Here is a 16,009-nt window from a genome sequence, read left to right on the forward strand (position 1 = left end):
AGCTGTGTGTGGGGTATAGACTGATAATTCTATAGTGAGCTGTGTGTGGGATATAGACTGATGATTCTATAGTGAGCTGTGTGTGGGGTATAGACTGCTGATTCTGTAGTGAGCTGTGTGTGGGATATAGACTGATGATTCTATAGTGAGCTGTGTGTGGGGTATAGACTGATGATTCTATAGTGAGCTGTGTGTGGGGTATAGACTGATTATTCTATAGTGAGCTGTGTGTGGGGTATAGACTGCTGATTCTGTAGTGAGCTGTGTGTGGTGTATAGACTGATGATTCTGTAGTGAGCTGTGTGTGGAGTATAGACTGCTGATTCTGTAGTGAGCTGTGTGTGGGGTATAGACTGATTCTATAGTGAGTTGTGTGTGGGGTATAGATTTGATTCTGTAGTGAGCTGCGTGTGGGGTATAGACTGCTGATTCTGTAGGGAGTTGTGTGTGGGGTATAGACTGATGATTCTGTAGTGAGCTGTGTGTGGTGTATAGACTGATGATTCTGTAGTGAGCTGTGTGTGGAGTATAGACTGCTGATTCGGTAGTGAGCTGTGTGTGGGGTATAGACTGATTCTATAGTGAGCTGTGTGTGGGGTATAGACTGCTGATTCTGTAGTGAGTTGTGTGTGGGGTATAGACTGATGATTCTGTAGTGAGCTGTGTGTGGTGTATAGACTGATGATTCTATAGTGAGCTGTGTGTGGGATATAGACTGATGATTCTGTAGTGAGCTGTGTGTGGGGTATAGACTGATTCTATAGTGAGCTGTGTGTGGGGTATAGACTGATTTTGTAGTGAGCTGTGTGTGGGTTATAGACTGATGATTCTGTAGTGAGCTGTGTGTGGGGTATAGACTGATGATTCTATAGTGAGCTGTGTGTGGTGTATAGACTGCTGATTCTGTAGTGAGCTGTGTGTGGTGTATAGACTGATTCTGTAGTGAGCTGTGTGTGGAGTATAGACTGCTGATTCTGTAGTGAGCTGTGTGTGGTGTATAGACTGATGATTCTGTAGTGAGCTGTGTGTGGAGTATAGACTGCTGATTCTGTAGTGAGCTGTGTGTGGGGTATAGACTGATTCTATAGTGAGCTGTGTGTGGGGTATAGACTGCTGATTCTGTAGTGAGCTGTGTGTGGGATATAGACTGATGATTCTATAGTGAGCTGTGTGTGGGGTATAGACTGATGATTCTATAGTGAGCTGTGTGTGGGATATAGACTGATGATTCTATAGTGAGCTGTGTGTGGGATATAGACTGCTGATTCTGTAGTGAGTTGTGTGTGGAGTATAGACTGATGATTCTATAGTGAGCTGTGTGTGGTGTATAGACTGATGATTCTGTAGTGAGCTGTGTGTGGAGTATAGACTGCTGATTCTGTAGTGAGCTGTGTGTGGGGTATAGACTGATTCTATAGTGAGCTGTGTGTGGGGTATAGACTGATGATTCTATAGTGAGTTGTGTGTGGGGTATAGACTGATGATTCTGTAGTGAGCTGTGTGTTGTGTATAGACTGATGATTCTATAGTGAGCTGTGTGTGGGGTATAGACTGAAGATTCTGTAGTGAGTTGTGTGTGGGGTATAGACTGCTGATTCTGTAGTGAGCTGTGTGTGGGGTATAGACTGATTCTATAGTGAGCTGTGTGTGGGGTATAGACTGCTGATTCTGTAGTGAGTTGTGTGTGGTGTATAGACTGATGATTCTGTAGTGAGCTGTGTGTGGTGTATAGACTGCAGATTCTATGGTGAGCTGTGTGTGGGGTATAGACTGATAATTCTATAGTGAGCTGTGTGTGGGATATAGACTGATGATTCTATAGTGAGCTGTGTGTGGGGTATAGACTGCTGATTCTGTAGTGAGCTGTGTGTGGGATATAGACTGATGATTCTATAGTGAGCTGTGTGTGGGGTATAGACTGATGATTCTATAGTGAGCTGTGTGTGGGATATAGACTGATGATTCTATAGTGAGCTGTGTGTGGGGTATAGACTGATGATTCTATAGTGAGCTGTGTGTGGGATATAGACTGATGATTCTATAGTGAGCTGTGTGTGGGGTATAGACTGATTCTATAGTGAGCTGTGTGTGGGATATAGACCGCTGACTCTGTAGTGAGTTGTGTGTGGGGTATATACTGATGATTCTGTAGTGAGCTGTGTGTGGTGTATAGACTGATGATTCTATAGTGAGCTGTGTGTGGGGTATAGACTGATGATCCTGTAGTGAGCTGTGTGTGGAGTATAGACTGATGATTCTGTAGTGAGCTGTGTGTGGGGTATAGACTGATGATTCTATAGTGAGCTGTGTGTGGGGTATAGACTGATGATTTTGTAGTGAGCTGTGTGTGGGGTATAGACTGATGATCCTGTAGTGAGCTGTGTGTGGAGTATAGACTGATGATTCTATAGTGAGCTGTGTGTGGAGTATAGACTGCTGATTCTGTAGTGAGCTGTGTGTGGTCTATAGACTGATGATTCTGTAGTGAGCTGTGTGTGGAGTATAGACTGCTGATTCTGTAGTGAGCTGTGTGTGGGGTATAGACTGATTCTATAGTGAGTTGTGTGTGGGGTATAGACTGATTCTGTAGTGAGCTGCGTGTGGGGTATAGACTGCTGATTCTGTAGTGAGATGTGTGTGGGGTATAGACTGATGATTCTGTAGTGAGCTGTGTGTGGTGTATAGACTGATGATTCTGTAGTGAGCTGTGTGTGGAGTATAGACTGCTGATTCGGTAGTGAGCTGTGTGTGGGGTATAGACTGATTCTGTAGTGAGCTGCGTGTGGGGTATAGACTGCTGATTCTGTAGTGAGTTGTGTGTGGGGTATAGACTGATGATTCTGTAGTGAGCTGTGTGTGGTGTATAGACTGATGATTCTATAGTGAGCTGTGTGTGGGATATAGACCGCTGACTCTGTAGTGAGTTGTGTGTGGGGTATATACTGATGATTCTGTAGTGAGTTGTGTGTGGGGTATAGACTGCTGATTCTATGGTGAGCTGTGTGTAGGGTATAGACTGATGATTCTGTAGTGAGCTGTGTGTATGGTATAGACTGCTTATTCTGTAGTGAGCTGTGTGTGGTGTATAGACTGATGATTCTATAGTGAGCTGTGTGTGGGGTATAGACTGATGATTTTGTAGTGAGCTGTGTGTGGGATATAGACTGATGATTCTGTAGTGAGCTGTGTGTGGGGTATAGACTGATTCTATAGTGAGCTGTGTGTGGGGTATAGACTGATTCTGTAGTGAGCTGTGTGTGGGGTATAGACTGATTCTGTAGTTAGCTGTGTGTGGGGTATAGACTGATTCTATAGTGAGCTGTGTGTGGGGTATAGACTGCTGATTCTGTAGTGAGCTGTGTGTGGGGTATAGACTGATGATTCTATAGTGAGCTGTGTGTGGGGTATAGACTGATGATTCTATAGTGAGCTGTGTGTGGGATATAGACTGATGATTCTATAGTGAGCTGTGTGTGGGGTATAGACTGATGATTCTATAGTGAGCTGTGTGTGGGGTATAGACTGATGATCCTGTAGTGAGCTGTGTGTGGAGTATAGACTGATGATTCTGTAGTGAGCTGTGTGTGGGGTATAGACTGATGATTCTATAGTGAGCTGTGTGTGGGGTATAGACTGATGATTTTGTAGTGAGCTGTGTGTGGGATATAGACTGATGATTCTGTAGTGAGCTGTGTGTGGGGTATAGACTGATGATCCTGTAGTGAGGTGTGTGTGGAGTATAGACTGATGATTCTATAGTGAGCTGTGTGTGGAGTATAGACTGCTGATTCTGTAGTGAGCTGTGTGTGGTCTATAGACTGATGATTCTGTAGTGAGCTGTGTGTGGAGTATAGACTGCTGATTCTGTAGTGAGCTGTGTGTGGGGTATAGACTGATTCTATAGTGAGTTGTGTGTGGGGTATAGACTGATTCTGTAGTGAGCTGCGTGTGGGGTATAGACTGCTGATTCTGTAGTGAGATGTGTGTGGGGTATAGACTGATTCTGTAGTGAGCTGTGTGTGGTGTATAGACTGATGATTCTGTAGTGAGCTGTGTGTGGGGTATAGACTGATGATTCTATAGTGAGCTGTGTGTGGGGTATAGACTGATGATTTTGTAGTGAGCTGTGTGTGGGATATAGACTGATGATTCTGTAGTGAGCTGTGTGTGGGGTATAGACTGATGATCCTGTAGTGAGGTGTGTGTGGAGTATAGACTGATGATTCTATAGTGAGCTGTGTGTGGAGTATAGACTGCTGATTCTGTAGTGAGCTGTGTGTGGTCTATAGACTGATGATTCTGTAGTGAGCTGTGTGTGGAGTATAGACTGCTGATTCTGTAGTGAGCTGTGTGTGGGGTATAGACTGATTCTATAGTGAGTTGTGTGTGGGGTATAGACTGATTCTGTAGTGAGCTGCGTGTGGGGTATAGACTGCTGATTCTGTAGTGAGATGTGTGTGGGGTATAGACTGATTCTGTAGTGAGCTGTGTGTGGTGTATAGACTGATGATTCTGTAGTGAGCTGTGTGTGGAGTATAGACTGCTGATTCGGTAGTGAGCTGTGTGTGGGGTATAGACTGATTCTGTAGTGAGCTGCGTGTGGGGTATAGACTGCTGATTCTGTAGTGAGTTGTGTGTGGGGTATAGACTGATGATTCTGTAGTGAGCTGTGTGTGGTGTATAGACTGATGATTCTATAGTCAGCTGTGTGTGGGATATAGACCGCTGATTCTGTAGTGAGTTGTGTGTGGGGTATAGACTGATGATTCTGTAGTGAGCTGTGTGTGGTGTATAGACTGATGATTCTATAGTGAGCTGTGTGTGGTGTATAGACTGATGATTCTGTAGTGAGTTGTGTGTGGGGTATAGACTGCTGATTCTATGGTGAGCTGTGTGTATGGTATAGACTGCTTATTCTGTAGTGAGCTGTGTGTGGTGTATAGACTGATTCTATAGTGAGCTGTGTGTGGGGTATAGACTGATGATTTTGTAGTGAGCTGTGTGTGGGATATAGACTGATGATTCTGTAGTGAGCTGTGTGTGGGGTATAGACTGATTCTATAGTGAGCTGTGTGTGGGGTATAGACTGATTCTGTAGTGAGCTGTGTGTGGGGTATAGACTGATGATTCTGTAGTTAGCTGTGTGTGGGGTATAGACTGATTCTATAGTGAGCTGTGTGTGGAGTATAGACTGCTGATTCTGTAGTGAGCTGTGTGTGGTTTATAGACTGATGATTCTGTAGTGAGCTGTGTGTGGAGTATAGACTGATGATTCTATAGTGAGCTGTGTTTGGGATATAGACTGATGATTCTATAGTGAGCTGTGTGTGGGGTATAGACTGATTATTCTATAGTGAGCTGTGTGTGGGGTATAGACTGATTCTATAGTGAGCTGTGTGTGGGGTATAGACTGATGATCCTGTAGTGAGCTGTGTGTGGAGTATAGACTGATGATTCTGTAGTGAGCTGTGTGTGGGGTATAGACTGATGATTCTATAGTGAGCTGTGTGTGGGGTATAGACTGATGATTTTGTAGTGAGCTGTGTGTGGGATATAGACTGATGATTCTGTAGTGAGCTGTGTGTGGGGCATAGACTGATTCTATAGTGAGCTGTGTGTGGAGTATAGACTGCTGATTCTGTAGTGAGCTGTGTGTGGTCTATAGACTGATGATTCTGTAGTGAGCTGTGTGGAGTATAGATTGCTGATTCTGTAGTGAGCTGTGTGTGGGGTATAGACTGATTCTATAGTGAGTTGTGTGTGGGGTATAGACTGATTCTGTAGTGAGCTGCGTGTGGGGTATAGACTGCTGATTCTGTAGTGAGATGTGTGTGGGGTATAGACTGATGATTCTGTAGTGAGCTGTGTGTGGTGTATAGACTGATGATTCTGTAGTGAGCTGTGTGTGGGGTATAGACTGATTCTGTAGTGAGCTGCGTGTGGGGTATAGACTGCTGATTCTGTAGTGAGTTGTGTGTGGGGTATAGACTGATGATTCTGTAGTGAGCTGTGTGTGGTGTATAGACTGATGATTCTATAGTGAGCTGTGTGTGGGATATAGACCGCTGATTCTGTAGTGAGTTGTGTGTGGGGTATAGACTGATGATTCTGTAGTGAGCTGTGTGTGGTGTATAGACTGATTCTATAGTGAGCTGTGTGTGGTGTATAGTCTGATGATTCTGTAGTGAGTTGTGTGTGGGGTATAGACTGCTGATTCTATGGTGAGCTGTGTGTAGGGTATAGACTGATGATTCTGTAGTGAGCTGTGTGTATGGTATAGACTGCTTATTCTGTAGTGAGCTGTGTGTGGTGTATAGACTGATGATTCTATAGTGAGCTGTGTGTGGGGTATAGACTGATGATTTTGTAGTGAGCTGTGTGTGGGATATAGACTGATGATTCTGTAGTGAGCTGTGTGTGGGGTATAGACTGATTCTATAGTGAGCTGTGTGTGGGGTATAGACTGATTCTGTAGTGAGCTGTGTGTGGAGTATAGACTGATGATTCTATAGTGAGCTGTGTGTGGTGTATAGACTGATGATTCTGTAGTGAGTTGTGTGTGGGGTATAGACTGCTGATTCTATGGTGAGCTGTGTGTAGGGTATAGACTGATGATTCTGTAGTGAGCTGTGTGTATGGTATAGACTGCTTATTCTGTAGTGAGCAGTGTGTGGTGTATAGACTGATTCTACAGTCTTACCTGAACCGTGTGTGGGGTATAGACTGTGGACCATGGCCGGATGATGAACCACTTGCATGTACTGGGGCGGGGCTACCATGTGATTGACATGCTCCCCAGCCTCTGATTTGTGGAGTACACTGATCTGGGGGGGGCAAGAATAGAGAGCAAGGTTATAGGTATAATAAGATAAATGTCTCAGAAAATATAAGAGTAAACTACAAATAAGGACTATTAGACACAGAACTGTCAGAGGTTTTCTGGCTAGAGCAAGAACATAGAAGGAAAGGGGTCTCAAGTCAGGAATTGTCTAAACAAATATAATCTCTAAAAGCACAGGAACATTGGAATCCCTATATCTTTATCATTCCATTCTCTAGTCCACTGACCTCCAGGGTGAACTCATTGCTGGTGTAGCGTCCGTTGAGCTCGGAGCAGGTGAGACGGAACTTCCTGTCTGGGGTCTGGGTGGGGTGCCAGTTGTGGTAATGCACCTGTCTGATCACCTGCTCATAGTTGGACATCGAGTCCACACCTAAGAGAGATGGTGGACATGTTTCTATGGTCACTACCAGTTTCATAGATACAGGGGTTATGGTTATAGAGGAAGATAGGGGTTAGTTTTTATAGAGGAAGATGGGGGTTATGGTTATGGAGGAAGATGGGGGTTATAGAGGAAGATGGGGGTTATGGAGGAAGATGGGGGTTATGGTTATGGAGGAAGATGGGGGTTATGGTTATGGAGGAAGATGGGGGTTATGGTTATGGTGGAAGATGGGGTTTATAGAGGAAGATGGGGGTTATGGAGGAAGATGGGGGTTATAGAGGAAGATGGGGGTTATGGAGGAAGATGGGGGTTATGGTTATGGAGGAAGATGGGGGTTATAGAGGAAGATGGGGGTTATGGAGGAAGATGGGGGTTTATGGTTATGGAGGAAGATGGGGGTTATGGAGGAAGATGGGGGTTATTTTTATAGAGGAAGATGGGGGTTTATGGTTATAGAGGAAGATGGGGGTTTATGGTTATGGAGGAAGATGGGGGTTTATGGTTATGGAGGAAGATGGGGGTTATGGTTATGGAGGAAGATGTGGGTTATGGTTAGATGTTTGCATGGTAACATAGATGGAGACATGCCAGAGGTGGAGTTGGGGTAAGGGTCAGAGGTTATATATGGGTTAGAGGTCTGGAGGTTAGATATTGCCATGGTAACTTACCGTATATAGACATGCCGGAGGTGGAGTTGGTGGCGTCCAGGTGTTTCCCCAGCAGGGTGCTACGCTGCAGCTGGAGACCCTCCTGCTCCGGCCTTAGCTCCTCCCCCAGCACCAGGATGTCACAGTAGTCCAGGTTATGGATGATCTCCTCCTGGACCCCCAGCCTGCCCGCTGAAAGAAAAAACACACACACACACATACACAGTTGAATGCATGCGCTCACACATACAGACCTGCTATGTTAATTTGATCCGTCTGTTGCACAGCAGGAAATACAACTGGTAGTGTATCGGAGGTTTTAACAAGGCTTCTAAAGGTTGTAGTTTCACTTTAAAGTGTCCACACTGCTGAATCTGTAGGATTTCTGACCATTATGGGGGGTTACTAGACAAGCTGTTTGGGTCTTTCTTCCACTCCTGCACATACTGTTGATGTTATTTAATGTTACAAACTACCTTTCTATTTGTGCAAATAAACTAAATTAGATTTATCATAACAATAAATGATTCACCACCTACAAAAATGCCCATTAATTACAATCCACACAATCATTTACATTTCCTGTCGCTGCAGGATTATTTTCCTGCTGTGAGAAGCAGGGTCAAATTAAGATTGTGCATCTGTACACAACAATATTATCCAAGAGCATTGTTTTAAACACTATTCCACACTAACCAACTTAAATTAACAAGCTATTTTCCCCAAAACGCTGTTCAAAAACACTGTTCAAAAACTCTTCAGCTGCATTTTTAACGACCTCTGTTGCTACACACTCAGCCAGCCTGGGTGTCACAGAGTCTGCTGTACAGTTAGGTTAGCCACAGTTCTCTAGCGCTCCCTGCCTCTCAGCCTGCTGTGTTCTCTCCTGGGGAGGGGTAACACCTGGCATGCCCACTCAACAGCCTCCCTACGGAGAGACACTCCTCAAATCAGGGGCTGTCCTTGGAAGAGCAGGGGTCCGGGAAGACCCTGGTTCTCCTCTATCCCTGGCTGAGGCTTGACTGATCTCAGAGCTGTGCTAACTGAGGGAAGGAGGGTAAACATCTGGAGCTGAGGAGACCCCATGAGACATGCAGACTGAGAGAGATGGAATACTGCACCATGGAGAGGAGAGAATGTTTAGAAAGGAGTGGAGATACAGTGGGGAGGAGAGAATGTTTAGAAAGGAGTGGAGATACAGTGGAGAGGAGAGAATGTTTAGAAAGGAGTTGAGATACAGTGGAGAGGAGAGAATGTTTATAATGGAGTGGAGAGGAGGGAATGTTTAGAATGGAGTGGAGAGGAGGGAATGTTTAGAATGGAGTGGAGAGGAGGGAATGTTTAGAATGGAGTGGAGATACAGTGGAGAGGAGGGAATGTTTAGAATGGAGTGGAGATACAGTGGAGAGGAGAGAATGTTTAGAAAGGAGTGGAGATACAGTGGAGAGGAGAGAATGTTTAGAAAGGAGTGCAGATACAGTGGAGAGGAGAACATGTTTAGAAAGGAGTGGAGATACAGTGGAGAGGAGAGAATGTTTAGAAAGGAGTGGAGATACAGTGGAGAGGAGAGAATGTTTAGAAAGGAGTGGAGATACAGTGGAGAGGAGAGAATGTTTAGAAAGGAGTGGAGATATAGTGGAGAGGAGAGAATGTTTAGAAAGGAGTGGAGAGGAGAGTGTGCTGGTGTAAGGAAAGAGTAGAGCATGAGAGACTAACAAATACAGAGAAGAGGAGAATAACTCATGGAGGGCAAACATAATGAAACCTGAAAGAAAGAGCGAGAGTAGATGTCATATGATGGAGTGAATGGAATCTGTATTTCATATTGTATGAGATTGTGTGTGTGTGTGCGGGGATCTCCAACTATCCTACTGCTGCACTGAGCCGTTTAACACCCGGTGACCCTTTCTCCACACTAAGTACAGTCTAATCCTGCTGTGCAAGTCACAATTCTTACTAAAGGAACTGTGAATGGTGGGGGAGGCAGAACAGAGCCGGCCTGTACAACTGACATCAGACTTGCCCTCCCTCCCTCCCACTATCCCCAGCTTCTACAGTCCAGCCCCCCCGCTGACTAAGACCTCTGCCTACCAGACAAATGATTGCATGGGTTCCTGCCTGGCTGAACAGCAAATGGAAATGACATTTAAATCCCGTCTCTAGTCCTCTCAGTGCGGAGTCTGGGAACAACACAGAACAGCAGTGCTCTGCCTCAGCCTCAACGCTATAGCTGCCAATTAGACGGGGATAACCAGAGCGAGAGGTTTCACTCGCTCCATTGTCAGGAAGGTGGAAAACACTCTGCAGCGCTTTCAGGACTCAGCCTCCTTCTTTCCTCCTCTCGTTCTGCAGCTGAAATGGAGACCACAGCTGGAGGCTATATATTAGCCAACTGTTGTGTGACTAGGAGCGTGTGGTTAATGGCGTGTGCGTGTATGGGATAGAGAGGAGTTGATGAAGTTCCAATATGACAGGAGATGTTGTGCTCTCCAGAGTCTAAAGACTTCAACCTAATCAAATAGTTTTGTGGTGGTGAGCAGTGTGTCTTGGACCAGTATTATAATTACAAGCCATTCCCCTCTGCTATTCTCTGTCTATTTCTCTCTCTCTCTCTCTCTGTTTGGTTTGCACCCAGTATCTATCAATTTCTCCCTTTACACACACACGCACGCACGCACGCACACACACACACACACACACACACACACACACACACACACACACACACACACACACACACACACACACACAAACACACCTCTATGCCTGTACCCTGTACCTGTATGGTGTGAGGCTGTGTCTCCCTTGGTGACAGTACTGATGATGTGAAGGTCCTGGAACAGAGTGAGTCCGGCTGGTCCTCTGAGGTCAGCTACTGGCCTGGTCAGTCTGTCCACCCCAGCTATGGTGATCCTGGGTTCACTGGGCTGCAGCACCATCACCACTGCATCGATGTCCGGGATGGAGATACACGTGTCCTCCCCAAAACACCTGGGAGGGCGAGGAATACAGAGATGGAGGGAAGGGTTAACTCTGATTAAATAGAATGTGAATGTATGTTTCAGTATGTGTTTGCTGGGCATCACTTCAGGTATGTGTGAAATATCAGAGCCATTGAATACTTAGATACTTTGAGAATGTGTGCGTGGGCTAATTCCAGAAATCAGCAACCTTGAAAAGGTTGAATAAGCCTCCACCTACTACACTGTGAGGCTGACTGAATGCAGACATCTGTGAGACAGACATCTGACATAGACATGCATAAATAACCTGACACATACTGCATAAACAATGCAGATTAGACATCAATCAATGAGAAACCACAGGAGCAAGATACAATATGGAGAGAGAGAGAGAGGGGGGATGAGGAGAGAGGGAGGGAGGCTTAGGAGAGAAAGCGAGAGACAGGTGGAGGCTGAGGAGAGAAAGGGTGAGGGAGAGAAAGAGAGAGGGAGGATGAGGAGAGAAGGAGGGAGGCTTAGGAGAGAAAGAGAGAGACAGGTGGAGGCTGAGGAGAGAAAGAGTGAGGGAGAGAGAGAGAGGGAGGCTGGGGAGAGAGAGAGGGGAGGCTGAGGAGAGAGAGAGAAAGAGGGAGGCTGAGGAGAGAAGGAAAATACAGTTAACAAGGGAGCTGTGAAAGCTGGTAGCAACTAGAGGGATGTTTTTCACATCCATGTAGTTACAGAGAAGGAAGTTGAACATCTGTCAGAGGCTGGGACTGGCACAACAACAGCTCTTTATTCAGTTGGAGCTTTGCAGAAAAATGCACAAGCATAAGGAGATTCCGACATAATTACCTGTGATTACCCGTTATATATGACATTGCTGCTGGCCTAGTTCTTGTTTATTTCACGCATAAACACCGCTGTAAAAGCCCTCACATGGAACACTAACACACAGGGATTTCACAGTCATATCTCCCTCTTTCTGGTGTAAAAAACATGTTTTCAGTCAAGCGTGGTATAGCCTAATCTCCCTTTCTCTTTTTCTCTCAAGCGGTGATCCACAAGTTGTGTCTTTCCTCGCCTCGGCAGGGTATTGTTGTGGAGAGGAGGCAGAGGCAGTGGAGCAGCAGGGTATTGTTGTGGAGAGGAGGCAGAGACAGTGGAGCAGCAGGGTATTGTTGTGGAGAGGAGGCAGAGACAGTGGAGCGGCAGGGTATTGTTGAGGAGAGGAGGCAGAGACAGTGGAGCAGCAGGGTATTGTTGAGGAGAGGAGGCAGAGACAGTGGAGCGGCATGGTATTGTTGTGGAGAGGAGGCAGAGACAGTGGAGCAGCAGGGTATTGTTGAGGAGAGGAGGCAGAGACAGTGGAGCGGCATGGTATTGTTGTGGAGAGGAGGCAGAGACAGTGGAGCAGCAGGGTATTGTTGTGGAGAGGAGGCAGAGACAGTGGAGCAGCAGGGTATTGTTGTGGAGAGGAGGCAGAGACAGTGGAGCAGCAGGATATTGTTGTGGAGAGGAGGCAGAGACAGTGGAGCAGCAGGGTATTGTTGTGGAGAGGAGACAGAGACAGTGGAGCAGCAGGGTATTGTTGTGGAGAGGAGACAGTGGAGCGGCAGGGTATTGTTGTGGAGAGGAGACAGTGGAGCGGCAGGGTATTGTTGTGGAGAGGACACAGAGACAGTGGAGCAGCAGGGTATTGTTGTGGAGAGGAGACAGTGGAGCGGCAGGGTATTGTTGTGGAGAGGAGACAGTGGAGCGGCAGGGTATTGTTGTGTAGAGGACACAGAGACAGTGGAGCAGCAGGGTATTGTTGTGGAGAGGAGACAGAGACAGTGGAGCAGCAGGGTATTGTTGTGGAGAGGAGACAGTGGAGCAGCAGGGTATTGTTGTGGAGAGGAGACAGTGGAGCGGCAGGGTATTGTTGTGGAGAGGAGACAGTGGAGCGGCAGGGTATTGTTGTGTAGAGGACACAGAGACAGTGGAGCAGCAAGGTATTGTTGTGGAGAGGAGACAGAGACAGTGGAGCAGCAGGGTATTGTTGTGGAGAGGAGACAGTGGAGCGGCAGGGTATTGTTGTGTAGAGGACACAGAGACAGTGGAGCGTGGAGACTTAGCGTGCGTAGGCCACGGTGAGGACTTGGACCCCAACCAAATGAATGAAAGAAAATGTGATGGTAGAATAAAGGCCCTGCATAGATTAACACTAGTTACTTGTTCCTGATGGCTGCAGTAATTGTCTTATTACGCTGAAAACACGCTTAAGTGTGTTTTAAGGAATTAATTAACAACTTTATTTATTTGTTTAGAGTGATACGGCACTTACCGGGAAATTTACAGCAAATAGCAGCATTCCTCAGGAGGAGTTTATGTCTTGGCTGTAGCCTAACAGACAGTCTGCTCTGGAGGCCTGTTTACTGGACGTTGTTCTAAATGAATTCTGTTTGAATTCATCAATGCCTGCTGATTTACACATTATTGTTATCAAAGCTTGTCTAAGACGACTACCAGACCCTCTCTTTGTGAGCAACAGCTGGATCGTAACAAGGTTCACAGGCAGTGTAGACCACTGGATAGCCTGCGTACCACAGCCCCAGCCACCCGCCTACACGCAACCAGAAAACTTTATTAAACAACATCGAGAAATACACAAGCTTAAGCATCGTGAGCATAATGTATTAATTTCTAATTGGTGTGCCTGCAGCCCAGTCGACCCCTCCTCTTCCTAGCTCCCCTCCCTTCCTTGCTAAGCTAGCTGAAGGGATGGGCCCGCAGCCCTGCGTCGAACCCAATAGGGGGGCGGAGTAGAAACCTCCAGGGCTGAGCTGTGGGGGGCTGCACATATTTAAACCTGCTATGAATATTCACCACAGCCCGCCAGGGATGGCTGTTATAAAATACCATCCAGCCTCGCTCTGTCTCTCTCCCTCTCTGTCCTCTGGCAAAACCCAGACAGAATTATTAATAAATAACATGAAAATGTAAAAACTTGCCCCAGGTGGCAATGTGGAACAGAGAGAGTGGTGGAATAAAGAACAAAAGATGGTAGAGAAAGAGGGAGAGAGGGAGCAGAGGGAGAGGAGGAGCAGGCGAGAAGGACAGTGAAAGGGAGCAGAGGGAGAGAGGGACAGGTAGAGGAGGAGAGGGAGAGAAGGACAGGGAGAGGGAGCAGAGGACAGCGAGAGAAGGAGAGGGAGAGAAGAAGAGGGAGTAGCTAACTATCTATACATGAGTGAGTGTGAGATGTGCTCTAATGAGTCACTGTGCTGTTGTTTTGTGTTGACAGTGAGAAGGTGCTGGGTCTAGTTTAAACTCACAGATCACAGGAAGATAAGAAGAGGATGTGGAAAATGGAGTGAGAAGACAAAAAGAGTGAGGAGAAAAATGAGAGAAGGAAGGAGAAATATATCATTAAGAGAGAGATGGAGCAGGAGGACAGAGAGAGAGATGACTAAATGCACAGACAGGTACAGGTAGAGTTAGAGATACAGGTAGAGTTACAGGTACAGGTAGAGGTAGAGTTACAGGTAGAGGTACAGGAAGAGTTACAGGTAGAGTTAGAGGTACAGGTAGAGGTACATGAAGAGTTATAGGTACAGTTACAGGTAGAGTTAGAGATACAGGTACAGGTAGAGTTACAGGTAGAGTTAGAGATACAGGTAGAGGTACAGGAAGAGTTACAGGTAGAGTTACAGGTACAGGTAGAGTTAGAGATACAGGTAGAGGTAGAGTTAGAGATACAGGTAGAGGTACAGTTACAGGTAGAGTTAGAGATACAGGTAGAGGTACAGGAAGAGTTACAGGTACAGGTACAGGTAGAGTTAGAGACACAGGTAGAGTTAGAGGTACAGGTACAGTTAGAGTTACAGGTACAGTTAGAGATACAGGTACAGGTAGAGTTACAGTTAGAGATACAGGTACAGTTAGAGATACAGGTACAGGTAGAGTTAGAGATACAGGTAGAGTTACAGGTACAGGTAGAGTTAGAGATACAGGTAGAGTTAGAGATACAGGTAGAGTTAGAGATACAGGTAGAGTTAGAGATTCAGGTAGAGTTAGAGATACAGGTAGAGCTACAGGTAGAGTTAGAGATTCAGGTAGAGGTACAGGAAGAGTTACAGGTAGAGTTAGAGATACAGGTACAGTTAGAGATACAGGTAGAGTTACAGGTACAGGTAGAGTTACAGGTACAGTTAGAGTTACAGGTACAGGTAGAGTTACAGGTACAGTTAGAGATACAGGTAGCGTTACAGGTACAGTTAGAGATACAGGTAGAGTTACAGGTACAGGTAGAGTTACAGGTACAGTTAGAGATACAGGTAGAGTTACAGGTACAGGTAGAGTTACAGGTACAGTTAGAGATACAGGTACAGGTAGAGTTACAGGTACAGTTAGAGATACAGGTAGAGTTACAGGTACAGGTAGAGTTAGAGATACAGGTACAGGTAGAGTTAGAGATACAGGTACAGGTAGAGTTAGAGACACAGGTAGAGTTACAGGTACAGGTAGAGTTAGAGGTACAGGTAGAGGTACAGGTAGAGTTAGAGGTACAGGTAGAGTTAAAGATACAGGTAGAGTTACAGGTACAGGTAGAGTTAGAGATACAGGTAGAGGTACAGGTAGAGTTAAAGGTACAGGTAGAGTTAGAGACACAGGTAGAGTTACAGGTAGAGTTACAAGTAGAGTTAGAGATACAGGTAGAGTTAGAGATACAGGTAGAGGTACAGGTAGAGTTAGAGATACAGGTACAGGTAGAGTTAGAGACACAGGTAGAGTTACAGGTACAGGTAGAGTTAGAGGTACAGGTAGAGTTAGAGGTACAGGTACAGGTAGAGTTAAAGATACAGGTAGAGTTAGAGATACAGGTAGAGGTAGAGTTACAGCTAGAGTTACAGGCAGAGGTAGAGTTAGAGATACAGGTAGAGTTACAGGTAGAGGTGCCGGTAGAGGTACAGGTACAGGTTCAGGTAGAGTTACAGGTAGAGGTACAGGTAGAGTTAGAGATACAGGTAGAGTTAGAGGTACAGGTAGAAGTACAGGTAGAGTTAGAGGTACATGTAGGGTTAGAGGTACAGGTAGAGTTAGAGGTACAGGTAGAGGTACATATAGAGGTAGAGGTACAGGTACAGGTAGAGTTAGAGATACAGGTAGAGGTACAGGAAGAGTTAGAGATACAGGTAGAGGTAGAGTTAGA

The 16,009-nt window shown here is 45.8% G+C and overlaps 1 protein-coding gene across 1 annotated transcript in view; it reads right to left on the reverse strand.

Annotated features, from left to right (window-relative positions):
- LOC109881223 (calsyntenin-2) overlaps positions 1 to 16,009 on the reverse strand; it is a 410,239-nt gene that overhangs the window by 12,761 nt on the left and 381,469 nt on the right. The window contains exons 12-15 of the mRNA XM_031791101.1: positions 10,653 to 10,864; positions 7,895 to 8,065; positions 7,069 to 7,214; positions 6,701 to 6,824 (exon numbers count right to left, since the gene is read on the reverse strand). Of these exons, the coding sequence (XP_031646961.1) occupies positions 6,701 to 6,824; positions 7,069 to 7,214; positions 7,895 to 8,065; positions 10,653 to 10,864 (653 nt within the window). The remainder of the gene's footprint in view (positions 1 to 6,700; positions 6,825 to 7,068; positions 7,215 to 7,894; positions 8,066 to 10,652; positions 10,865 to 16,009) is intronic.

This window comes from Oncorhynchus kisutch, linkage group LG15, assembly GCF_002021735.2.
Source record: "Oncorhynchus kisutch isolate 150728-3 linkage group LG15, Okis_V2, whole genome shotgun sequence".
NCBI classification, from domain to species: Eukaryota; Metazoa; Chordata; class Actinopteri; order Salmoniformes; family Salmonidae; genus Oncorhynchus; species Oncorhynchus kisutch.